Source organism: Phoenix dactylifera, chromosome 4, assembly GCF_051530095.1.
Source record: "Phoenix dactylifera cultivar Ajwa chromosome 4, Ajwa_hap1_PhDact_Kaust_v1.1, whole genome shotgun sequence".
In the NCBI taxonomy this organism is placed as follows: domain Eukaryota; kingdom Viridiplantae; phylum Streptophyta; class Magnoliopsida; order Arecales; family Arecaceae; genus Phoenix; species Phoenix dactylifera.
Genome location: NC_143193.1, coordinates 51,233,774 through 51,261,480, shown reverse-complemented (window position 1 = coordinate 51,261,480; position 27,707 = coordinate 51,233,774). Strand labels below are relative to the sequence as shown.

General features: G+C 36.2%; 1 protein-coding gene across 5 annotated transcripts; it reads left to right on the top strand.

Moving 5' to 3' along the window:
- The first annotated feature begins 1,871 nt into the window (after nt 1-1,871).
- FANCM (DEAD/DEAH box RNA helicase family protein) lies at nt 1,872-26,927 on the top strand. Of its 5 annotated transcripts, none has more exons than XM_088720462.2 (22): nt 1,872-2,100; nt 2,180-2,525; nt 3,156-3,242; nt 4,724-4,806; nt 4,935-5,049; nt 7,319-7,410; nt 7,575-7,629; nt 7,709-7,830; nt 7,960-8,073; nt 10,872-11,065; nt 14,581-14,711; nt 17,376-17,436; nt 20,546-20,616; nt 20,773-20,822; nt 20,896-21,061; nt 21,172-21,299; nt 21,388-21,723; nt 21,806-21,866; nt 22,702-23,904; nt 24,146-24,200; nt 24,286-24,429; nt 25,764-26,927. In XM_088720462.2, exons 1-22 carry the CDS (start codon nt 2,059-2,061, stop codon nt 26,371-26,373), a joined length of 4,266 nt encoding a protein of 1,421 aa, XP_088576588.2. In that variant the 5' UTR covers nt 1,872-2,058; the 3' UTR covers nt 26,374-26,927. The 5 variants fall into 5 exon arrangements, with proteins under 5 accessions (XP_088576588.2, XP_088576587.2, XP_017696848.3 ...); XM_088720461.2 differs by having other exon boundaries at nt 3,156-3,299; nt 22,741-23,904; XM_017841359.5 differs by having other exon boundaries at nt 3,156-3,299.
- Nucleotides 26,928-27,707: the final 780 nt, after the last annotated feature.

The following is a 27,707-nucleotide window of genomic DNA, read 5'->3' as shown; positions in this document are numbered from 1 at the left end:
CCCTCTTCTTTTTCCGTGAACCAAACGAGCCCTTAGAGGAAAGAGGGCTTCTTAGCTCCTTATGATTTCTATATGCTAGAAAACAAAAAGAAGAAAAAAAGAAAAGAAGATAGTGGGGAGATATAGGGAATGTAGATGCCTAAGACTCCTTAACATTTCTTCTTCTTTCTTTGAGAGTTGCTAGCGAAGGGTTGGAGTTTAGGGTTCATAGAGTTGGAAGGGGAAAAAAAGAGGATGGAAGGGATGGCCAAGCTTTAGGGTATCAAAATGGTAGAAGTTCTTCTAGAAATTTTTAATTTATATATGGTCTCTAAAATATTCTTACTTGAATTTGGGACATTAGAGAGGGTACTTATGGAGGAGGATGGGGGCTTCTAATACTAAAATTGAATGAGAGGGGGAATTGGCCTGAATCTAGCAGTCAAGATAAGAGGATTATATAACTTTGTCCTTTTGGGTCTTGGGTTTGAGAAGACATTGTTAATGCGACATGAATCGATGGCTGGGATGGCAAAAGAGTGTATTTACTGTGTTTCTTGGGGAATTAAGGAATATAATGGTGTAGAAGGGAGAGCTGTTGGTTTTTTGACTAGGATTAACACTTATAGGTTATGGGTATGAGAATCGATTTGAGGTGGCGTGGTTTTATTGGTTGGAAAGGAAGGGATGGGGATGAGAAGAAGGATGGTTAGGTTTCAAAAAGTGGATGTGTTTGATGTGTTGCTTAGGGGATTAAGGACTAGATCGTTTAGAGATGAGAGAAGTTGGTTTGATGGCTATAATCAAAGCTTGTCTAAGAGTAGAGATAAATTTGATGTGATATGGTCTTGTTGGTTGGAGGAAGAGAGAAGAGTAACAAGAAGGCAGCTGGTTAAGATGAGGAAGAGTATGTTTCGTTGAGTAGTTAGGATCGAAGAAGATAAATTAATCTAAAGATTAAGAGAGATGCTAAATAGAGGCATAGGATTACGTCTCTCTTTTGTTGGATTGGTGATATAAAAAGGGAATAGAAGGTTGAAATTTTGCAAGAGAGAGAAAGATCTAATAATAAAGGCTAATTACGACAAATATGTTATTTTAGATAGATTTGGGAGAACCTCGAGTGTTAATTAAGTCATTTGATAAGCGTATAAAGGGCAAACGCATAATACTAAAGGCAACCATATACATTATAATATTAATATCTAGAATGCATAAGATTTGTTATGAGATTTATCTCAAACTTTTCGTATAGTAGGGCTACAACTTGGTATGAAAAGGAGAGTAAATGAGAAGCATGTTGGAAGGGATATATGGCGGGGGAAGAGTGAAGGAGAAATCAAGTTAGTTGAGATAATATTAAGCTGGCATGGCATGAGAGCACTACCTAACAAATAATCCTCTAGGGAAGAGAGGCTAGAAATTAAACATTGGTAATTTTATTAAACTGCATATAGATGAGTATGGATAAGTTTGATTGGAGTGCATTTGTGATTAGAAGAGTAGGTCATGGGCGAGGATATTATAGGAACCAATGATTTATTTATGACACCTTAGATTGGATTAATTTTGAATCCAATGTAAGATGCGAGTATTTATCTTTATATGTATTTATTCAAAAAAATATGAATATATATATATTTATATTGATATCCATTGAAAAATATAGTAATAAAAGAAGTTGGTATCCATTCAAAAATACAGATTCATATTCATATTAATAAAAAATAAATATAAATATGGATATATATATATATATATATATATATATATATATATATATATATATATATATATATATATATATATATATATATATATATATGAATATCAGACCAATTTCAGCCTCAATTCGTAACTTGCATGATTATTTGTATTTTTCATGGGCCTTTTTATCAACGACTATGGACCGCCATAGGGTGGTCATCTCAAATCACGAGGCTTTTGCCGCCAACAATTCATTCTTTGCCGTCCCCCGTCCTTCGAAACGAGGACCGAACCCGCCCCTCTCCGTCAAACGAGAAGAAGATCGAAGGAGACGAAGAAGACGATAGAGAGAGGGAGTGGAGAGGGCGGTCGATGGCTTCGCCATCCGTCCCCATCGACGACTTCGACAACGACGTGAGCTCCTCTCAATCTTTCTCTCTCCATAAACCCTAGCTCTTCCCTCTCTTCCACGATCTCACCATTTTCCTCGTAGGAGTTCGATTGGGAGGCGGCCGTCCGAGAAATCGACTCCGCGTGCCAAGGCGCCTCCACTTCCAATCATCAAGATCTCGCCCTTCCAACCACCGCCGCTGCCCACGCCGCCGCCGGAGCTTGCCCTAAGCCTGTCAAGACCGACGGCAAAGGACGGCAATCCACTCTCGATAGGTTCGTGGACTCCTTTACCAAGCGTAGGAAGGCAGACGAGGGTTTTCTCACATCCAAGATTCAGGATAAGAATGCAACCCCTGATCCTGGGAGAAGTGGCGATCTTGGGGGCGGTGATGAGCCGGCTGGAGTTGAGATTGATCTTGAAGCTGCCAAAACGTGGATTTATCCAGGTATTCATCCCCTGGACGTCAGTTTCCTCTGGATAGTTTTTTTTTTTCTTCGCCTCCCTTTATATTTTCCCCTTATTAATACTGAAACCGGATTATGTTGTAATTTAATATCGAATATTGGATCTTCTGGAATGTTTTTACCAGAATGGTGAATTTTGGGGCAATTCAATACCAAAAATCTTTCTTCTTCTTCTTCTTCTTCGATTTTTCGGGAAATTGAATCTTTTTTGTCGTGGGTTCTTTTACATTTCCTTCGTCAGGTGCAAGACTGTTTCAGGATAATTGAAAGATACAGCAAAAAGAAATGTATATAATAAAGAATGTTGCTAGTTATTAGTGAATGTGTTGATGAGCCGAGGGTTTTTGAGCTTTTAATTTGTCCAGCTATAATGACTGTGTAAAGTAGGTGCCTATCAATCTTTCTTTGTGGGTTTATAATTAAAAGTCTATGGTATAATCAAATTGTTATCTCTCTTTAGTCTCATTATTCATCACTTGCTTTTGCATAACCTGAATTCGCATCAGGTATTAACAAGATCTCTACCTGATCTCTCATAAAAATAAAGAAGACTGCTTCTTCAAAGAAAATGCTACTAGTTAATTTTATTTCCTTTCACGTACTTGTTGCAGTTAATGTGCCTCTTCGGGATTACCAGCTCTCCATTGCTAAGAGTGCTCTTTTTTCAAACACACTGGTAGCATTGCCTACAGGACTGGGTAAAACTCTTATTGCTGCTGTCGTGATGTATAACTACTTTCGATGGTTTCCAGATGGTAAACTACTTCTTCATATCTAATTTTGTCTGCTTAGTTTGTATATTTTGCTATCATTTCCTAATATATCTGTTTTCTTCTTGGAACTAAATATAGATTACTTAGAAATTTGCTTTGACATGCCCTGTAGCTCAATCATTTCCATAATATTAACCATCAAGCTTTCTCATAATTATTTGGTGTTAGCCTATATGCAGGGATGGCAATATATGACCCAATGCACCAACCCAACTTGCAACCAACCCTCTTTAAGCAGGATTAGTTTTGGCATAAATGGGTTCAGGTCATAAAAGGGTCGACTTGATCTAACTTGTTTGTTAAATGGGTTGAGTTCTTGTTTAGAATCCTGATTCGTTTAACCCATTTTGGCCTGTTCAATAGTTGGATCGAGTCATGACCCGACTTATTTAACCCGTTTAAGACCTGCTTAACTCATTTAAAACCCATTTAACTAGTCTAAGACTTGTTTAACCTGTTTAATCGTATTCAACATGTTTATAAAATAGGCCATGCATGTTGGGTTAGATTACCTATTTAATAAAAAGATTGGGTATGGATCTAGATTTTTGACCCATGTAATAAATGGTTTAGGTTCGAGCTGACAGATGTTTGAGTCGACCTGTATCCAGCCCGATCTGACCCAATTGCCACCCGTCTGTCCGTTATTTCTTAATGTGAATTGGTTAATTTGGTGGTGACTTTCATCGATATATGACTTTGAAATGGCAAATATATTGTTAGTTGAGTAGGTTTCTTTGCACAAAATTATACATACAAGTAATAAATCAAGGACATATCCCTGGTTTAACGATACATGTTAAATCAAAAATCAGATGACCATTATTAGTATGTAGCTCACAGGTGAGTGCCGTTGCAGATTTTGAATGTTTTATCTTGTTTCAATCTTCTCTCTTTCAGATGCTTTTGGTTTTTAATGTATTATTAAATATTGAAAAAGGATTCACAAAGCCTAATTGTAAGCAGTTAGGATTATGCTTCTTGATGATGATTGTGTTATTATCTATGTGCATAGGGGAAAAGGTAGAATAATAATGCTAGATAATACAGTATCTTTACACACACCAAATTATCTCATCTAGATCAGGGTTCAAAGGATCAGCCTGTGTCATTTTGTATTTTGCCTCGCATGGAACTTGTCTGGTCTAATTTTTTGATTTAAAGTTGAATCAACAAAAATTCATTTTTTGGTCTCATAGAAACTTATTCTTTTTTTGGTCTTCAAGCAGCAAAAATTCGGCGACTCCATGACTTGTTTTTCATTCTTTATTCTATCTGCTACTCAACTATTTATCATTTTTGTTAGTGCACTCTTATTTCTGTGAAGTTTGTGTATCACTTGAAGTGTTTTTTGATCAACTTTTGAGTCGATTATGCTTTGGTATATGCAACTGGAAAATTGGCAGGTAAAATTGTTTTTGCTGCACCTTCACGGCCTCTTGTCATGCAACAAATTGAGGCATGCCATAATATTGTTGGGATATCACAGGTATAGAAAACATTTTGCTGTTGTTAGTTTCTTTACTCATATATCCATATCATACACAGTCCTCACACATCAATCATTTTTTCCCCTTCATGAATGGTTTGAAAAGAATGAGATTAAACTGATTGCAGGAGTGGACAATTGATATGACAGGTCAGATGAGTCCTCTGAAGCGATCAGGTTTTTGGAAGTCCAAAAGAGTTTTCTTTGCCACTCCGCAAGTGCTTGAAAAGGATATAAAATCTGGTAATTAGTTAGTTTTGCTTGTTTTTTGTCTGGTGTATTTAATTGCCTTGTATGGTCCAAATCTTAAAGAGTTCATGTATCAGCAGTACCACTTATGCTTCTTTTTCTCCTACAAAGATTGTGGCTAACATGGCTCATATGGCTTTTTCTTGATTATTATAAAAATCTCTTGCCTTACTGTCTGTATATGAACTCAGAATCATCAACCTGTGATGTAAGTTTGGAGCTTTAAATGTCTGTAAAATCCTCATCCTCACATATTAGACTTACACTATGTCAACCACAGTCAGAAGTCTGGCATGCAGGAATACTCCATCAAGGTTGAGAAATTTGGAATTCAGGAAAAAACTGGCAAATTTGGAAAAAAAAGTATGAGAAAAATTTGGGATATTTAATTTTTTTAACAAATTAAATATTTGTGAATATAGCAAAATGATATGTATTTATAAGCATAATTAATATGATCCATTTTGATTGAAAGCATCTAAAAAGTTTCAATTAGCATAGCTTCAAGTCCTATAACAAAGCACATCATAGTGATCGTCCAAAACAAAACATACACGATAGATAAAATGATTAAAGCATTCTATTATTTCTAATAATGAATTCCACTTTTGCTAGAACAGTTTTGGTTCTTTTGAATAAGCAAAAAGAAGAGGGAAAGAAAGTAGTATCATGGGATGGATTTCAGTTTTGTTAAGGCCAAAATGTAGCCACGTCCCCTTTGAACATCAGAAATGTGACTCTTCCCGTGGACCGTGGAAAGGGGAAGAAGGCAAACATAGAGATGAAAGGAACCAGAGTGGGAGAGGGAAAGAAAGAAAAAAAATCAGGGGAGGGAAGGAACAAGGGGATGGCACTTGGTTTCTTTTTAGAATAAAAAATAGCCAAGTCAAATGCCACTCTTTTTCCAGAAACCCACCAGTACCTACTCCAATACTCCCTCAAACACTGAAATATAGTGCATACTCTCGTTGTCTTGCATGGGTGGAGCGTAATTATCCACAGAGTGATGAATAGTTACCGGATATGCAAATTATTCATTCTTATCATGAATTCAATGAATTATTCTTGACATGTTCATGCACCAGGGAATTATTCACTAACTGTTTGGCCAGAGCATGCCATCAATAATTCGTGACTTTTTCAAAAAATTGGCAAATATTGTGGCTGTGATATCAATCAATGGATTCACTTCTGCCTCAAGACCTTTGTCAAACTCTTTATTTGTTTTCAGATCCACCTTTGGGCTGTATGTTTGATTCAGTGGTCATTGAGCAGCACCTGCTTGCCATGAGTAATTGCTATCAGGATTCATAGGTAAAATAAAATTATAATTAGGTAAACAAAAAGTGATCAAGTATGATTGTAAACACTAGAATTGCCTTTACCAGCTAGTGATACTGATACATGGCAGCTGCTGGCAATTGTCTCACATAAATATCAAACAATTGATATTCAGATAGAACTGTATTTCTGCATACTACAATTAAAACCATTTGTGCTTTTGGAGATGGTCGCTCAGGCTAAGGTTGTTATAGGTGGGTGCCGAGGCAGTTGGACAACCCAACATCATTGGTGCTTCATGCTTTCCAGGCCTTCAGAAGCGGTGACTTTCCTAGTGCATAGCTTGGTGTCTAAGTAAACACTTGGCTGCCACGGCATGGTACGGGGGCGGTATGCTTTGGTATCTTGAACCTTGAACTTGGGTGTATTCACAAGCGTTATGCTGTTTGGATCTCGGGAGTATATTAAATTTGTTTAAAAATTTAGAACATTTATGCATATTGTCCTGCACCATGACCAGTATTCTAATTGGTAGAACCACCAAGATGGATACATACGCCTCTTTCTACATCTCAAATCAGCTTAACCAAGCCTTCATCTGAAACTAGTTAGGATCGGCTACATAAATCCTTTTCCTCCTTCCCAGTCTGTTTAAGGCCACACTTTCTGAAATACATACCCTGTTACATATAAGGCATAGCTTGAATTTAATTGCAGTCTGTTACAAACCAGAAAGGGTGCTTTCTCTTGACTGTCAATGTTGGTATTAGTTTTCTGGAAGCAGACATCTGTTATTGGTTTTATAATTTTGGGCTTTCCTCTGCTGTAACACTTTATATTATGGTATTTGTCTGGCATGTGATGCTTGGTAAAACAATTTCTTTGATCTTGATTTATGAAGCTCGCCATGCTTTAGAAAATGTTTGTCTTACAGTTCATTAGGCATGTCTCTTATTTGACACTTTGCGTTGTGTTCCGTCAGGCATATGCTTGGTGAAACAACTTGTTTGTTTGGTGATTGATGAAGCTCATAGAGCTACAGGAAATTATTCTTACTGTGTTGCAGTTCGTGAGGCATGTTTTCTGATACCAGCTGTCAATTTATTTTTTGAGCACTAATTCATTCTAGCATTGCTTGCTTTGTCATCCTATTCTGCTCACAGGCTTTCCAATTCATGTTGGTGGGTTTGTGGATGTTGCAAACATACCCTAATCTTCTCTATGTTTTGTGCATGCAGTTGATGGCTGTACCTGTGCAGTTAAGGATTCTAGCTTTGACAGCAACACCAGGATGTAAGTCTTGTGTCTCTCCCTGAATTTACATGGTTGTATAATATATCTCTGATATGCATACTCTATACTGGTTAACCAGCAAAACAGCGTGCGATTCAAAATGTCATTGATAACTTATGCATTTCAAATTTGGAATATCGTAATGAAAGTGATCATGATGTCAGCCCCTACATGCACAACAGGAAACTCGAATTGATACAGGTATACGAGGACATTTTTTTCTACTACTAAGCATTCATGCGTTCTCTCTCTCTCTCTCCTCTCCTCTCGTGTTTATATACATCCCTTTATCATCATGAAATACTACTAACCTGCTTGTAATATATCCAGGTCCCAATGGGTGAGGATGCAATTGGAATCAGTAATCTGTTTTTGGAAGTTATAAGGCCATACATAGCTCGATTATGTGCCAATGGGGTGCTTCATAGCAGGGATTATACAACAGTATGTTAATGACTATTATGCAATCTTTTGCTATTTGCAAAAGTACTTTTTTTCAAATTTCTTCTACAGTTGGCAGTGTGCTTATTTTGCATTTCCATTCTGCTGGATCCAACTTGCTTTAGCCTGGTGAAATTTGTGAAAGTGTTTTCCATTATTATAGTCTATTTGCAGGAAAGAATGTTCCAGTTTGCCTTCTGTTATATGCCTGTCACAGTTTTGACATGGCAATTTTTATATATATGGAAAATCTTAATTAGCTAGCTAGGAGAAATTTGCAAAACCAGGATTTTTTTTTCATTCGGGGGCTGAAAAATCCTGGTTCCACCCTTGGGGGAGGATAATATACTTTCAATGAAATGATAATTCTGTTGTCAAAAAAATAATATTTTTTTAAATTTAGCATAATTAACTATTATGGTATTGTGTTAACCAAAGAATTTACTATAACATTATTTCAACAGTGAAAGAACATCATTGACTAAAATTTTGAAATAAATCTGTTGAAATATTAAGAAACACATGCTTCATATACCAGTTTTTAGAATATATTATTTTTTGAGAAATAAGTTCTTAAAGCATATAACTTAAAATTTAACAAACATAGGACTGGTAAAAGTCACTATTCTAGTATTTAATGGTTTAAAAATGTATATGTAATTAGCAGAAGTTGGAAAAGGAAATGCAAACGGCATGCCATCAAAATAAAGCATGTAAAATGCATAGTACAATAGAAATAGCATAAAATACCTAAATAGAACATCTTGTAAATAGAAGGTGAATAAGATATGAATAAAAAGTTTTCCTTGATTCCTTGTAATGTGAAAGAAATTTAAGAAGAGCAAGAACTTGACAACTTAGAACTTAAAATTTGCCATGCCTTTGATATTATACAATAAAAATCATCAGTATGTAATATTTTTGTGTTAATAATAGAAAAAGGAATAGGAATGAACAGAAGAGTTGCCTTGGAATCCTTGCAACAGAACAAGAATTAGAGATTTAAAAATCGAAGAGAGCAAGGCCAAGTCAAGGTATTCTTGTTTGAGAGGGAGAGAGGTGTTGGGACTTGGAGAAATTCCAGGAGATAGATATATCATGATAGGAGCAGGGAATTGGATAAATTTGAACTAAAAAGGAGATACTCTCACCTTTTTGTATTTGTTTAATTAAAATTTATTTCTAAATTAGCAAGGAGGAACTAGAATTTATTGGGAATTCAAAAGAACTGGCTCTCTTTCCTTTTTTACATTAATTGAAATTGTTTTCCAACATCTTGGGCAGGAGATGAATTTATTGGAATTTGAGATGAGCCCCCGCCCACCCCCAAAATTCTCACACAAAATTCCCACCCTTCCTGAATTGCATATTTTACCACTATCGGGAAACTGTCCCAACATTAGTGGTTACTTCTAATCACCTCTACTGATCCAATGAGCAGTTAATACATCCCAGGATTATTTACTTGCTTTAAGGCATGATCTCGCAAAAAGATAAATCTATAAAGACAAATTCTAGCTTTCCTTTCAACTTTGAACATGATACGCAATCAACTCAAATTACAGCAGTGGCTAGCCATGCAGCTTATAGTCACTATGTAATGAGATGCATTTTGTTTGTCAACATTGAAGTAACTGATTTTAGAACTTCACACGATGTCGCACATATGTTACATGTTTGACTCTTGGATGTTTGCAAATGAGGAACTGCATTGAAATTTAGAAAATGTATCATCGTCATGCAGACTAGCATGGAACAATTACAGTAACCATAACCATACAAATGCAAATTAGAAACAGAATCCTGTAGTCTTTCCGACATAGTAAATTACCATCCTTTTGATGTTGAAATTATATCGGCAAGCATAAACCTTAAAGATGGATTTTAGGAATGCCTAATTTTGGGGCAGATGTTAGACTATACATGTCAAATAGCATTCACCAATGAATATATAGTTCAGAAAATACTTCCAAGATTAATAGTTAAGCAGTTGAGCAGACCTTAACTTGCTTTTCTTGCCTTAATGCATTGAGAAGATCATATCTCAAGTTCCATATGCAAAAAAGGAAATCTGGAAATATTGAGAAACTAGGAATTGATTTTATAATCCTCAATTGAATTTCACATGTGATGGTCTTGATTTCCATGAACTGGACTTTTCAATTTTGTTCTCCAATATGCTTGTGGATCTGTGCATGGTGACCTGTCTGTTTGGATTGTTGATGAGGCCTTGTCTTTGCAGCCTTGTGAAATTAGGATACATATGCTTCCTTTGCTGGTGCATGCATACCCATGATGTTGCCGCTTGTCATTACTTAGTAATACAGTATCATTACTTAGTAATACAGCATACTTGTTACAACCACCACATTCTTTTTTCTTCATCACATCCTTCGTAGAAAAGTGATCTGTATGCATATTGTTGTCGTTTTCCTTCTCTTTTGTGTTTCGCATCCTCAAAAGGATATTCTGATGAAGCAATTGTGCCTTTTGGCTTTCTTTACCTTTTGCACTATCACCATTATGTCAGGCACAATATATACCATACCTGTGGGGTTTGGGATTAAGGCTTAGTTGAGTTGAGTTGAATTGAGCATATCTTTTGGGAATATATACTTGAATTGGAGTCATTGAGATGAGAAGGATCTGCACAATTTTCATGCAATATTTATTCTCATCACTGAAAGATGAGCCATACATACACATTTATTTGTTTATATCATTTATATATTTTAGCTGCTTTATGCATAACATGGGCTTGTCTTTTTGCTTTTGTTCACATTGTTGTTGATTATTGCCAGTTGAGCCCATGTGAATTACTAAATATAAGGGATAAGTTTCGGCAAGCACCTCCATCAAGTCTTCCTCAAGCAAAATATGGAGAAGTAGAAGGATATTTTGGAGTTCTAATTACCCTTTATCACATAAGGAAGTTACTCTCAAGCCATGGTATCAGGCCAGCATATGAGATGCTGGAGGAAAAGTTGCGTCAAGGGTATGCACATGTGCTTCTCTAGCAGTATTTTGCCTTGATTCCACAGTTGTGCTTTTGCTGTTTGTTACAGTTCATAATTCTAATTCTTTTTATGCTGAACCTAGATGATAGTTGAGGATGAGCCCTGGTGCAACAGTAAGGTTGCTCCATTTTGACCTGAAGATTATGGTTTCGGAACACGGAAATAGCCTCTTTGCATATGGGGGCTAAGGCTGCAAACACCCGACCCTCCAGACCCCACAATGGTGGGAGCCTTGTGCACCGGGCTACCCTTTTTTAGCCTATATGATCATTGTTCTATATTTAGCTTTCCAAATGATCAATGAATAGTTTTTTTAAAAAATTTAGTTTTCTATTCATTATGCACTAACAATGATGCGCGAGATAATGGATGATCATACATGGCTCAAAGCGCTCATAGGTATTGTGCCAGATAATATTTACCATAGCATTTCTGGTCCAAGGTCTTTTGTTTATGCTATTGTTTGACATGTGCCTTTGTCATTCTAGTACTCTATCATAGTAGTAGTGTTGATTCTTTGCTACTTCACTTTATAATTGGATCGGACCTACCCAAACTCAATTGAGTTTACACTAATTTATTGTTTCCTTAAAGTCTAGTTAAATGGTTCAATTTGAACCTAAGAATTCTGAGTTAAAAGGGATCAAATGCTTATTTGAAGTGGCAAATTTGTTTATCTTATGATTTTCTTCAACAACTTGTCTGATCTACCATTTTAAATTTCAAAGTAGGCAAAAGTCAAACAATTGCCAAATTTTAGGATTCTTTTGACATATTTGTGGACATAGACTTGTGCGGGACTGAGGCCAACATGGCAGGTTATATAGTAAAAAATATTGCCCCACAATTAGTTTCTAGCAAATCAAGAGTTTCTGAAAATATGTGCTAAATACATAAAATTATATTCAAGTAGGGGGTATGTTGTCAAGGCTTTATAGACCCTTTTCTACAGATTGTGTTATTGTATTTATTTTTAAGTGCAGTAAAAAAACATTAGTAGGATTAGAAATAGTTTAGCAATAAATGTATTAAATGTGTATTTTAGTAGCTGGAATCTTCTACCTAGGATAACTTACTATCTTTGAAATTTCCTAGAATCTTGAACCCACTCCCACTTCCTAAGGGCTGCCTTAAATTGTTTCTAAAATATTTGCTTCCATATGCCCCCTCCGTGTTCTGGCAACAAAGATTTATACGAACATGTAAATGTTCATGCAAACTGTGTGCAAAAAAATCTGAGTTTTAATTAACAAAATTAGAAAATAAATGTTAAAGCTTATCCATCTAAAATTCTAAATAGAAACACAATGTTAATAGTCTTTTTTATGGAGATGCTTCATTGCCAATACTGGGAAGTAGAAATTTTTCTATAATTAATTTATTATATTTGTGATTTTGCACATTTAATACTTTTTAAAATAGACTTGAGTAAGTGGTGGTGTGTATTATTGAACTAAGACTACTCAAATTGAGATATTAATTGGAGTTTAGTATCTGACAGAATTTGTGCTTTTCACCTCAAAATACATCTAGAACAATTGTGGGGATAGAGGGCAAAGTCTAGGAGGCGTGCAGTGCTGTTTCAGAGGCCCAGGATTGTCACTAATGCTGGTGACTGTTAATCACTCACCCATCACATTTTTGTGCGCTTTGCTGTCTTTTGTGCTATGAATGAAGATGTTGACAACAGGATACCATATAAGATGAAACATGAGAGTCAGGAGACATTTAAGAGGGAGGAGATGAAACAAGCTTTTCTTTCTAGGGTAGATCCCTGCTCTCAGATCTGGTTAGGCATGATGAGAAGGGTCACACAATAAATCTGACGGTTCTAGGTGAGAGGGCAGCTGTCTGAATCTGCAGACTTGTTGGACTTATCAGAATGTTCTGCACCTTTAATATATAAGATGCATGGCAATCTACTTACAACTTCTTCTTCTTCTTCTTCTTCTTCTTTTTCTTAAGGTTTTTTCTTTTTTCTTTTTTAATTTTATGCATATGTTTATATTCCATATACTTATATACCTTTTGAAGTAATGGATTGTTTCTAAGCTAGTTTTTAAATGAACTTATTAGCATACATAATGCCATATATTTTCTTGCTTTTGTTCATCTACAACAATATGCATGTTAATCATGCAGCATAGGCGGTAGTTGATTAACTTCATTCTTGCATCTCTCTCTCCCTATTCAATTTCTATGGCATGATAATTTTAGCATCACCTTCTTAGGCTTGTCACAGTATTGTAGTGATTTATAGTGGGTGCATGGCTGGCATTCAGCATGCGACTAGGTAAGCATAGTCATCTGTTATAGGCTTATAGCTGGCAATTTCTGTTGAAAAGATGATGCAGTATTTGGCCGTTATAGTGACAACTGACAGATGATTTAAAATTAGCCAAAATTTGTTGTCTTTTCTGGGACTTTTGACTGACTTGTGATAATTTTAGTATCAATTACTCATCACTAGAAAATCCCCTTTAGTAGCTACTTTGAACACCTTCTCAACTGTTGAGTAGTCCTGAGAATGCTCTTAAGTTTGTTCTTTGCTGCCCAACCATATTTGGAGGTGGAGCAAGTTTTCCATTGGTCATACTAACCTCCAAAATCATCTACAAACACTGAGACTTTTGAGATCCCATTTTGAAACTTTTGTGAATCTGGTTGTCGAATGCGTGCTGGATGCCCAGTCATTTGAGTCTAATGGATCGGATTTACATCTGCTGTTTTACTTAATGTGCTCAAGAAAAGGGTCTTTGTCCTTGTGTTCCTTGATGTGTAGTTAATTACTCTAGGCAAAGCCTGCCTTCTGCTGCTTGATATCAAAAAAACAAAAAAGGTGTAGTCTCTCTCTTTACTGTAGTTTTTTTCTACCATATGCCTAGAGATGGATTACTAGTAAACCTTCATTGCATGGAGCCAAGTTTCTTCTCATTTTATTTTTGGTTCCATCATGCTCTCCCGTTCTTTCAGTTTGTGTCTTAAGTATAACTCCACAGTTGTTGCTATGCATTTGCACACCACCTACTTTCGAACAACTTATTAGTATAATAGTATTTTTCTAGTTATTTGGCATTTCCTTATCAAAATTTTGAACTTGTGACTAATTTTACCTTCTTTTGGAATGGAAATCTTCTTCTTGACTAGTTTGAAGTTTGATGCACCTTGCTGTATAACTTAACTATAGCTGCAGTCCACTTGGTCTGTTGACTTGAGATTGATGACACGTCTGATTATTTGAAACAATTAGAGTGATGTTCTTGCCCTCATGGAATACACTGCACCATTCTAATGGAAATAATCAACTAAAAGTTTGACCAACAACTTAAAAGAAATATTGTATGTTGGGCTCATAGGTTGCATATTTACCATCTCTCCCTCCTCCCCAACCCCAACCCCAACCCCACCTGCCTGTCCGCATGTATTTCCTTAGATTTTCTTGTAATATTACAGACATGTCAGATGTTAATGGGAACATTTATTTCCCTTGCAGGTCATTTGCACGGCTTATGTCTAGGAATGAAACTGTAATGAAAGCAAAACTCTTGATGCAGCAGAACTTGTCACTTGGTGCTCCAAATCCAAAATTAGTGAAAATGATAGAGATTCTGATTGATCATTTTAGTATGTGGCCTGGCAACCTTCACTTTATTCAGTACTTCTATGTTATTTCTTATTCTTGCTGAACATGCCTTTCTACCTGCACTGTTTCTATGGTTGGCTTTGGGTCAAAGATGCATTGTACATTTGTGATCTCCAAGTTTTCTTTAGAGAAGCATGGATGTAAATGATATATTTGCAAGATCTATATTTGTTTCAAACATAATTGAGCCATGTATATAATAAATATGGTGTAATAAATCAAGATGATATGTCATAGAAAATAAATCTTAAGAACGAGCAATGTGAGGCTACTCATATAATCGGAACTGAAGCCTGTATATATCCAGAATAGGAAGGAACCATCTTTCATGACATGTTGATATCCATTTCCATATTTAATATTAATATCTGTTTTTTCCCAATATCCATATGCAGATAATATTAATCATGTAATATCTGTATGTATCTCCAGAAAAAATTGAAACAAATATTCATATCATTATCCACATAAGTTATAACCATTTTTATATACATATAGATACTCATGTCCAGCCAATTTTAGCTATAGAAATGATATGGTTGAATTTTTTCAGCCCTGTCTTTGATTGCTTCCTTGCTAATTGGCACTGAGATATTCAGTGGCCTTGGCAAGGTCTTCTTGATTTTACAGTAGGTACTAGTATGGACCTGTAATTTATTAATGTGCAGATCAGCAATGCATTTTATTGGATAGATGCCAATGAAATCTAGGATTTCTTCCTGAAATAACTCCCTTCGGCATGAAATTCAGTACTCCTCTCAGTTTTAGTTTTTAGTCCATCTAATATTGCCTGTTGAGATCCTTAGCTTTATATTTGGATCCTTAGCTTTCTGGTCCTTATAATATTGCATGATATTCAGTACTCCTCTCAGTTCTAGTATCCTCTGTTCTCCTTTCTGGCAACTGTTAGATCCTTAGCTTTATATTTGGATAATTTAGTACACTCTTCACCATAGTGATAAAAACCAGACCAACAATGACCTAGCCAAGGGTCCGGATCACCTGGTCATTGGTCCAATCACTAGGTCAATCAGTCGAATTGGGTTATAATTAAAAAGATATAAAAATAAAAGTATTAAATATAATTGAATATTTTTAAAAAATATGTATAACTATTTATATATATATATATTTTATGAAAACTATTTGTTATTTTTTGATTTAAATATTAGCCTTTAGAATACATCGATTTATATTCCAAACTACTCTTTTATTGCAACTATAAATAGAAAAAATATACCATTCATGTACTATTTTAAAAGATGTAAGTAGAGTTGTACGTCATGCAGGAAAATCTATAACATTTATTGATATTTTTATTTTTAAATATACTTTAAAAGTATCCAAATGTATAAAAATGAAATATTTATTTTCTTTAATTTTTTGTTCGAGAGAAAGGAGTTGCTTATTTTCTATTTTATTAAAAAAAATTCATTATTAAAATAGTGGATAAATGACATTTTCATGGATATAATTCATATCACTGGATAATTTATCAAGAGTCAAAGTTTGTCATGGTGGTTGAGACTTTGGTGAATAAACCTGAGGTTGTGTGCTCAAATTGTGACTCATATGTTTCTTTGTCCAAAATTTGGCTGATCTATTCGCCTATTGTATGCCCAGATATCTGGTTTTAGAGCAAATCGGCGAGCCACCAGTTCTCATCTAGTTCAACCCTATTTTCGGTCCTGTATCAAAATCAGACTAGTCAGGTGTCCATTTTGCTAGTTTTCTTATAAGACTGGCCAGTTTGACCTGGTTTTTACAACTATGCTTCTTACGTTTTGTTTGTATGCTTGAAACATGAGCTCCATAAGATGACCCGTCTATAAATTGGCTTATTTAATTGTAACACATGAGTTCCTATTCATGGTAAATGTGTCAAACTTTACAAAGCATTAAGAATTTTCATCTTTCCTTTTTCTTTTCCCATGCTTATTTTTAGTCTTCTCTTCTTTGACCCTTTGACTTGATGTGGCTAATTTTGTATATAACTAAACCATCTTTACTGGCTACTTGTTGCTTTATAATCAATTTAACTTTCTCACAAAATATAAAACCAATTGTCACTTTTTTTCAAAATGTTCATGTCCCCTCAGTATTTCATCTCTATGGTGCAGCCTATGCTTATTTGCGTTCTTCACTACTCAATATTCTGATTAGTACATTAGTTTTGTCGTATGGTCATATATAATTTTCATTATAATGCATTTGTTTTTAATGATTATGCAATATTTCTATAGGTATAGTTCATATAATGACCCACTTAGTCCTATGTCAGATATTACCATCGATATCTTAGTTTTTGTCTGGAATAAAATTGAGGTAACAAAAGCAATATGTTAGGAAAATTGCTTGCTCCTGTATCAGAACTTTGTTGTATTTGCATGCGTATTTTCACAAGTGTACTCACTTGTGGGTGATCCATCGATCTATAAGGTGACCTGAATGAGAAAGGGGAAGGTGATTAAGGTTGAAGTTTTTCGCCTCCCTCATAATTTTTGAATGATGAGCATCTGCTTTACAATAATAACATGGTCCGAACTTCGAACTATAGTGTTATTATTATCTCTTCTCCGTCGTAGTTTGCCAGTTGGAGAGCATTTTACACTACTTAATTGCTTATTGTCCTTTGTCTGATGCAGAAACAAAAGATCCGAAGGACTCAAGGGTTATCATCTTCTCTAACTTTAGAGGGAGTGTGAAGTAAGATTATCCTTTTCCTTTCTCTCTTTTTTTTCCATTTTTGTAGTTTCTAATTAGTCATTACATCAAATTATATATATGTGTATATATATATATATATATATATATATATATTGATGAAGTTGATAATCTCTAACAAATATTGAAATAGATTGGTGCTGTTGCAGTTACAAACTAACCTATACGACATGACTATTTCATTATGCTTGTTACATGTTATATCAACTGACGAGTGTTGTACGATAATGTAGTGATTAGTTAGGGGAGTACGGGGGGGTTTGTGTATAGATATTGCATAGTAGGATATCAAGGGCTTTCATGGACAAAGCTTGTTCAAACAAGTTTAAATTATAGTTGCAAATCTTAATGAACTTCCTAGTGTTACAAACAATATTTAAAATTTATCCAAATACGTGCATACATTCAGATTCTCAAGGTTGATAGAAGTAGAACAAAATGTATGAATTATCAATGTTGGTGGAATTGGTACCTTGACTTGCACCAGTAGGTACTAGGTTGGTGTGGTGCGATACTATGCCGTTTTGAGGCATGGTACATATGTTGGTGCTGAGAAGATGGTGGTGGTGGACTGTCGGAGCTAAGGAAGTGGAGGCGGTCAAGGGTGACAGTGCGTGTGGCGAGCTTGTGGGGACGAGCTCGACAGGGTCGACATTGGGTCCCAGGCGATTGAGGATGATCGGCCATACGAGGGGATTTGGGTTGGTAGAGGCAAGAGAGAAAGAGGCGGGGGGATCAGATCATGATCTAGAGAGAGAGAAAGAGTCAGGAGATTTATAGAGATGTGAGTTTTGGCCCATGTGAATCAGGTCAATACTGCCTGAAGCTGAGCGGAACCAATCGGTTTAGATCCGTTTAGCCCAGTTCAGGCCAGTTCATCTCTCACCCTGTTTCAGAACAATTCACAATCCTTGGTTATTAAGCTATTATATAGTTGTATGAAGTGCAAGGGGATTGTGCTCCTGTTATCCTTTAAACTCAAGTACATTAGAAGAATTTGATGCAGGTTATTCTTTATGATCTAGGGTATGAAGTTTAGAATGTTGTAGTTCTTATAACAATTGGAACAAATTGCTGCGAGAGTTGTTTTCTAATTTCCTTTCAATAATTAACAAACCATATATTATCCAATTCTGGAGCAAATGTGTAGAGCTAAAGTAGATGTTTGCTTTCCTTGCTGCTAAACCAAATGTGCAAGAAGTACGTGCATATTGTAATTATAATTGTGATGATAAAGGACATTCTGGAATTTGATTCCCAATCAAGAAGAGGTTATACAATATCAGATGCCCTAAGGTTTTTCCAATTAAAACATAGAATTGGATGCAAGGAGAAAGGTTGTTTCTGTGTTTCAAACCCATGACACGCAAATCACAGAGAGCAATCTCACTATTGAGGCCCATTCTTGATGTCAATTTCATTGCTAGTTGTAAAAATCTATTTACTTGTTCCATGGAGACATTTTAACTTAGCCTAGTGCTTCATAGCTGACCACATTTTGATAACAGGATGCCTCAAATAATCATGACCAGTTTTAGTTTTATGCTGAGGAATTGAAGGAAAAATAAAAAATGATGTCAAGGAGATAATTTGAGATGTCCTAGATTGGAAATTAGCCTCTTGCTTAGTTCTAACCTGATCTATGGAGATATCAAACTAGTAGCTGATGTGTGGCCTCTCACAATTCTTTCTTCGGAAAAAAACAGTAATGTGAGATCTATACGATATATTTGCAAATGTCACCTTTTATTTGAGAAATTCTTGCCCTTTTATTGATTCTAAATTCTAGTTTTGACATTATGTTGAAGAACAACTAGCATATAGGCGCCTGCAGTGCACACCTTGACAAAAAAGTACATAAATCGGTTAAAATAAATTCTTCTATATGTTGTAACCAATGTCTAGGGACCATAACAGGCCGACAAGGTCGACTGATCGTCCACAAGGTTTGGTGGGTCAGCTCATACTAAATCTTGGACCTCCAAATCTGCTTAAAATAATATCAAACTTTAAATCACTGACCCAAGCTGTTTTTGATGGTTGAGCTGCCCTGGCCAGGTGGTTTATATGTTCCACCCAGGCAGATTATTAAAGACTTCAGAAAGAGAAAGAAGGAACCCTCCAATCACCACCTCCATCTCACCCTTTCTTCTTTTTCTTTGTTCGAGGGTCACTTGGAAAGATGAAGGTAGCAGATTATGGCTTTGGGGCTGGTGGTAACCATTGGTGGTCAGGAGGCTAGATTTGATGGGAGCGAAGGCAAAACAACGAGATCCCATGTGGATGGAGGCATGGGCAATTGTATATTGTAGGATGGAGGTAGGGGCGGCCAGATCTCACATAAATGAAGGTGGGGCTGCCAGATCTCTCAGGGAGGGAACTAGGCTGTCTGATCTCTTGGGAGGGCGAGACATTTGGGGCCATCAGATCTCGTGGTAAGGGAGCTTAGCATGCTGGATCTTATGGGTGAACGGAGATGGCAGTGCTAAATCCTATGAGAACATATGAACCACTACCAGATACAATCTTCTTTCTCTTATCCATCTTCTACTAGGTGGCTTTTTGTTTGGAGGGGGAGGGGTAAGAGCAAGACCTAGAGAAAGATGGGATGGCTCATCCTATAGAGGGTAGAAAAAGGGAACCAAGCATAGGACTAGTTGGCTCATAGTTGACCTTAGACGAACTGGGAACTGCCGCACTTACCACTGCAGTAGTTTGGTTTGGGTCATCAGGTTCTGAACATTGTTTTTAATCCGTGCATATAAAATTGATGTGGATGTCAGCCTTTGGTTTTGCCTCATTATAAGGTCTGATCTTTGTTGTTGTTATTGTTAAAGATTTGAAGGTTCACGATATAGTAAGATTTTACGACTATGTTTGTGCCAAATGCTCTAGCCAAACATTGCCTAATTGGTTTTTATCTGAATTGTCTATGGATGACCTCATTGAATACTCTTTATAGTTAATTCGCGATCGTTTGTTTACCAAAAATTTAATTGTTTGCTTTAATCTTTGCCCTGTTTGTATGTCTATTTCCATTGTGTTGGTAGAGTAGGGATGGATCAAAACTGATGCTTGTGAATTATCTCAGAGATATAATGGATTCATTATCCAAAATTGGAGACTTAGTTAGAGCTACTGAATTTATTGGCCAAAGCTCAGGTTTGTTCTTTTTGTACTGTTTGTTTTCTCTGCTTTAAATTCCCACTGAAAATTCTGCCCGGCCACTTGGTATGATAGCTTTTCATAACCAGTTTTCTTCAGAATATGGCCATTTTGTTCTTAAGGTCTTCCTTCAAATTGCTCAACCTTTTACAGGAAAAGCTTTGAAAGGACAGTCCCAGAAAGTGCAACAAGCTGTTTTACAGGTATTTGACAAGTCCCCATATGGAAATTTTGAGTATCTACATTACTTTTGATTTTTTTGCCAATTTTCAACAGAAGTTTCGAACTGGGGGATACAATATCATTGTTGCAACATCAATTGGAGAAGAAGGTCTGGATATTATGGAAGTTGATCTTGTGATTTGCTTTGATGCCAATGTCTCACCTTTGAGAATGATCCAGCGCATGGGAAGGACTGGAAGGAAGCATGAAGGGCGAGTTGATATCCTTTTTCTTTCCACAGTTGAAAATTTATCAGGATATAGTCTTTTTTCATAAAAGCTTTGTTTGGCATCAATACTTGCCTTCACTAGTTTCCTTGACTGGCAGTACTAGTTCTAGCTTGTGAAGGATCTGAGCTGAAGGGATATTTGAAAAAACAAGCAAGCAGCAAGGCCATAAGGAAGCACATGCATAATGGTGGAATCAGAAGTTTTGATTTCCATCCCAGTCCTAGGATGGTGAGACAATTGCACTAAGGATATCTTAGTTCCTTGCAGTGGTCAATTTCTTATCTTTGAATCACTGATATTAATATATGTTCTATAGGTTCCACATATTTGTAGACCCGAAGTTCAATTTGTTGAATTGTCAATAGAGCAGTTTATTCCTCGAGGGAGAAAAGTGAAAGGTGATGCAACACACCAATCGCCTTATTCAAGACAAGTATCCAATAGAGAGAATAATTTACTTGCTAGGTACTTTCTCCCATCTAAGGAAGATACATGGAGACCATCCCTTGTTGCCTTTCCCAACTTCCAGGCTTTCCCTTCCAGAGTAAATAAAGTAAGACATTCATTCAGAACAACGGAGATGTTAATTGATATTATGCAGCATCTTCAAGGAATATCATTTTCCGAAGCTAAGAAGGCTTGCTTGGTTGAGGTATGACCTTATTCTAATATGCTCATAATATAGCTTATTAGTTAAGTAGTGAAAATGACATGGTCTTTGAATTCACATCTAGGTTGAGACCTCAAGCCAGTCACTTGCTGGTGTCACCACTGCACAGGATAATGTTGAACAAGGTATTCATCCTTATCACGGAAATTCCTGTTGCCAAAAAGGAAAAAATCAAAGATTTCCTTTGTATTAGAATGGAAATATTATGTGGTTTTAACCATAAAGGACAAGGATTAAGTCATTTTTCTGGGGCTAGCTAGAAAGCAAATAGTGAATTGTCATGAGTACTTCTTGGCAAATAATTAATTCATTTGCATGCTAGACTATTCTATGGAAAGTGAAGGTCCATCAATACTTAAGGAATATAAAATTATAAATCTTAGTATACTAGTATTATTCATATTGCAGATTTTAAATCTCTTATCCCTTTATCCTTAATTTTAAAGTTAATTCTTTCTGTATCAACAAAACTATTGTTTAATGGTTCTGTTGTCCTTTATGCGGTTGGGTACTGAGGCCCTTAGGTGCCCATATGTCCAGCCTAGGGTTTTTGGTATGCATTAAAGGTTTCAGAGTTGAAATGCCTACCAAGCTCCCCAGATCTTTGTATGCCTAGGTTAAACCCTTTATTAGGCCCATATTTACATGGATATTATTATAATAATGTTAATGCTAATATTTTTCTTGGTACTGAATTTCATATTAGTGCTAATCCAAAGGTTGGATGGAAATTGTGTTAGCATTAACCTACAGCTATAAAGTACGTAGTGATCATGTAAGTATTAATTATAGAATTTATACTTGCATGTGCAAACAGAAGAAATAGTGTTAACATGTGCTTATTGAACATACGGACATCTGTGATGGATTCATCTTCTATTTTCCGTAACACATTGATTTTATTGAATTCATGCATGCATGTTTTATGTGACCAAATGTAATTTCTTTATGCATTTGCAGATTCCACAAATGTTAACTCTGCTATATATAATGTTCCAGAAGCATTGTTTCAAGAGAAAATTTCCAATGCTGAAGGATTATTTAGAGAGACTTCAGAGAGTAAGCATGAGCTTATGCCTGATGTAACTATCCAGGTGCCCCCTATTCACCATATTCTCTTTGGAGGGGATTTTGTGACTGTGAATGCTGCAGGCAGTGTATTTATTGCATCTGTACCTGTTGTTACACATAAAGGAACTATAATTTATAATGTTACAACAAATGAGAACAACAGAGAACTTCAAAGTAACACGCGGAACAAGGCTATGTCGAAGGCATCAACAGTACACGAAGGTATTCTAGATATGGAGTCAAACGATTCTGCAGAACTAGCAGGTTTCACTGAGTTGAGGTCCATAGGGAATGAAAGAACTTCAGCACCTAATTCACCTAAATATTATGTGCAAAAACAGCATGAGTGTGAGAAATGTATGCTTCAGACCCCAGTTCCTAAACGGGGTATTGTAAATTCAGAAGATAGTGCTGCCGAGACACAAGGTGATGCTGAAAATGTTATTCATGCTTCATTAGTGGGTGAGTCAAGAGGAACTTTGAGAGATATGGAGCTGAGTCCCAGATTAAGTCATTTTATTGAGGAAGGCATTGTTCCAGAGTCTCCAATGGTTAAGATCAACCATTGTTCTTCTAAAGTAGAGAAGACTATTAGTGGGAGGTTCACACCAGAGTATGAATCTGCAAAGGTACTTCAAAAGAAAGACCTTATGGATGTGGTTTCATGTTCAGCAATTCTATGTAATACTCCAGGAAAGAATGAACCGCTCACACCATGCCCTACTTCACCAAACATCAAGTACTCTAGCTTGTCATCAAAAAAAATAAGTTTAGATAGTAGTAATTTGGGAAACATGCAAGATAATGTGCCCAGAACTGAAATAAAAGGGAATTTATTAGTTTCTCCGAAAAATGAGGAAACAAAGACTCCTTTAGCAAATCAAGTAAGCACGAGTGAGAATTGGCAGTTGGATTCTGGAGGGGCCTCAAAATCAGTTGAGCAAGCTCCAAAGTATAGAAGGTTGTGCAAGTACAAGGACAAAATCAAAAAGCTTCCTTGCACAACTTTGAAAGAAAAATATAATTGCTCTTTGGCATGCAACAGTGGACCCAGTACCAGTACCAAGCCAGACCAGATGGAGTGTAAAAAAGGTGATAGAAATTTATATTCATCAAGCACTGTTCTGTGTTTTATGTTTGAATATCTGTGGTTTTTTGATATACTGCTTGTTAGTCCATAGGAGAATTTTATCAGCTCCATAATGCCTAAGGTGACTATTTAAGCTGTGGTTTGCATCTTCTAGCCTATACACTATGAAGCTTAGATATAGCACAGCTGTATTATAAATTTATTTTCGTGTAATATGATTAAGCTGTGATCTTCTTCATTTAGGTAAAAAGGAGAATGCAAAGAGATGCTCCAATTTCTTCATTGACGTGGAAGCCGAGTAAGACTATTTATAGTTTTACTTATTACAACATTAATAATAGGAGAGAGAAGGAAAGATGGTCTTAATATTCATGTTTCTTCAGGGTATCTGAGGATGCGGAAGTTTCAGAGGATGAGGAAGATAATGAGGATGAATATGATGGAAGTTTCATAGATGATAGGACAAACCCTGCTGAATCAAGTACTCAAGCAGAAAGTAATGAAGGCAACATGATGGCCTTTTATAGGTAAGAATAAATGGCCTTTCTTCGTGTAACAATTCCCAATATTATCACCTAGTAATTTTGTTTTCCAATGATTTTTGAGAAAAACCCCATGATCATCGATGAGATCAGGTTGTTAAAATATTCAAACTTGGGCCAATTTGGAACATCTTAGGATAAGGTATTAGCTCAAGTTACTTGACATGTACTGATAGTTGCCTCTCCCGAAGAAAGATCTGAATGGTAACATTTGTTGAACAGTTTGGCCATACTAATATTCTGAAAAATTCACATGTATAAGCGTCTTGGGACGATAATATGTTCATGCCTAGTTTTTTTTCCCATACTCTTTCATATATTATTGCACAAGCCAACCAAGCCCTGTTTGACTTGTCATTGCTGCTCCGAAGGCGTGTTGTGGTTCCTAATAACTGACTGTTAAGTACACAGATTTTCTTGTTAAAATGTTACCCTTTCAAAAGTTCACTTGGAAAAACTGTAAGAACCACATCTGTTCTCTTTCAGCAAGTTGGAGATGAAAACAGGATTAAGATCTCTGCATGGCATCTAAATGGTGCTGTGCACTTTGAAAGCTACCTTATGGAAGCCTCATTGCATTAGCGTAAGATTCAAATTTTTAAACTGTAAATATGCAGAAGGCATCCTAGATAAGTGAGATTGAGGTTACTTTTTTTTGCTTGACTATCATATGAGTTGCTGTACGAGCATATCTAGGGCCGTTTAAGATGTTTGTGTAAAAAGAAGAAGTCAAAAGGAAGGAATATTATCAACTTCTATTTTGTCTATCATTTCATGTTTTTTTTTTTTTTGCATGCGTGTTTGTTGGGGGGGTGGGGTGCGGGCTATTAAAGCAATTCCATTACTCATGGATGTGCATGCAAATTTCTCAGGTATAAACTGATGCTTGTATTGTAGAATTGCAGCAAAAAACATGTCTCAAGCCGTGCTAAATCAACAACCTCATCATAGAATGTAGTCTGAAGTTCTAATTAAGACAGTATGTTTGGGATGTTTAGGACAGTTGTTCGGGAACTTGCAAAACTCTTGAGAGGGAGGGAGGATGCATCTGAGGGTGCACTTAAATATTTTTCCGATGGAGGCATTGAATGCTTCTTGGTTGCAGCAGATTTGCTAAACTTCAACAATCAAAACAGGAAAAATGTAGTAGAGGAATTATCAATTTATTGTGATATTTTTGGTTTTCTGGCTACATTATGCAACTATCTTTGGTTAGCGACTCACAGAATCACATCACTTCACTTATACATTTGACATAATTTAATTTGTTCAGCTATATATATTTTGTTTGCATTATGGTGATGTTAATTTTTATGCAGGCGTTCTTTGCTCACTCAGTCACCTGTAGAAATTCTGCCTAGATGTTTGGCCACGCCTCATGATTCTGTTTCTTCCAGAATGGCTGAAAGTGGAAGCTGTTCATCAGAAAAAATACATGGTTCTCTACATACTCCTAGAAACGGCCTGCAATCAACAAATCATTCCATTGGTAGGAATTCTGTGACATACCAATTAGGCTCAGGGCGGGCTGGGCCTATAAGTTTGCCAGGTGAGGGAAGTAGCATCCAAAAAGAATGCTCAAGTAAAATAGAATGCAGAAAAAGAAAGTTAAGCTTTCAAAATACTGGCTCAAATACAGTGAGAAAGTTCCAACTGGACCATGAAGCTCAATTAGAGTATTCAGGCAAAGCATCACCTCATTGTCAACCTGGGAGCACTGAAAATAATAATGACCCTTTATGTGATGATGATTTCTATCAGAGTCTTGATCTTGATTCAGTTGAGGCACAGGCTACTGAACTCTTAAGGTACAGGTCTGGGTTATCAATTAATAGCATACCAGCATCAATGCCTAAGCATCCTGTGGGAAACAAGGAGGATCCTGGCGTGAATTACCAGAGTTCTCCATCATTTGATTTAGGAATTTGAGTGTTTACTTTTACCAATCCTCTAAATGATTGGTTGATTATAGGCAAGTGACGTACCAGTCATATGCTTTGCATTTTGCTCTGAGCTCTGAAGCAGACAGCAGCTTGGAATTGTCAGACAAATTAGAACAGTTATATGAAGATTAAAAGACAGAGAGGCACTTAATGGTGGGCACTAATCCACAGATCAAGGCACTGATGAAGGTATATCGTGGGCAGAAATCTGTTTAATATTTAACCGCCTAAACTAATACAGACATGATGAGTTGCATGCATACTTGGATTGCTTTGAACATCATCGGGATCCAATTTGAAACTTACTGGAGATGCCTAATGTGATTATTTATTAAGGATCTGGTTTAGTAGCCAAAGATTTGCCGAAAGAGTGTGTTTACCAGTGTCACATTGAGTGCCAAAATGCATGTATGTGGGATAGATGATGCGGTTATATCAAATTGAAGTGTATAGTAGATCATCTTGTAAATGCCAATTTTGTAGCAAAAGAAATAACAAAAGCAGGGGTTGATTGAATCCCGTATGGTGAAGTTTGTGAAAGATTCGACATTGTTTGAATGCAAGTCTAACATCTACATAACTTGATTGGATACAAACTTCGAAGTTTTTCAGTAAAATGCCAAGGCCATCTGAATCTTTGGCACCTTGATCAGAGAATTTTCAAGATCACAAATTCAACTAGTATTAAGCCAACCATTTCATGTATGTGAAATTGCTAGGCCACATAAAAGGGGTCATTTTTGCTCATGCAACGGCCTAATTGGCACATTTCTAATTGTATAGCCCAGTCTTTGGTTAATCTAGCTTTAAAAAAAAAAGGTAGGACTGAAGATTAGAATTAAAATTGCACCAAGGGTGGACCTTCTGTATCAGCATGATTGTAAGCATATTTTTTCAACAATCTCAACTCTAATAGAAATGAGATTGACCATAGGCCACGCGAAAAGTCATTTACAGGGATGTTTTCAACAGATTAGCCCTTTCTCACATAGTCAACAAATGCTAATAATATATAATATGATTTTCTAGACGATATCATCAAGTGAGAAAGATTGGCTATTTTAAATTCTGTCAAATTTTATAATCTGTATATCCTTAAATATCCTGAATTCCTTAGCACCCCCCTGAACAACCCCCTCCCCAACCAACAAAAGAGAGAAAAAAGAAACCATCTCTTATCCTCGTTGAACTCCATTCGTTGAACAAAAAAACCTCCATCAATCTCTTATCCACCGCCGCAACTAACTAGACTTAGAACTTTAAAATAAAATATACTCTTTGTCTAATCCATATATTCTCTCTCTTAATCTGAATTCTCTC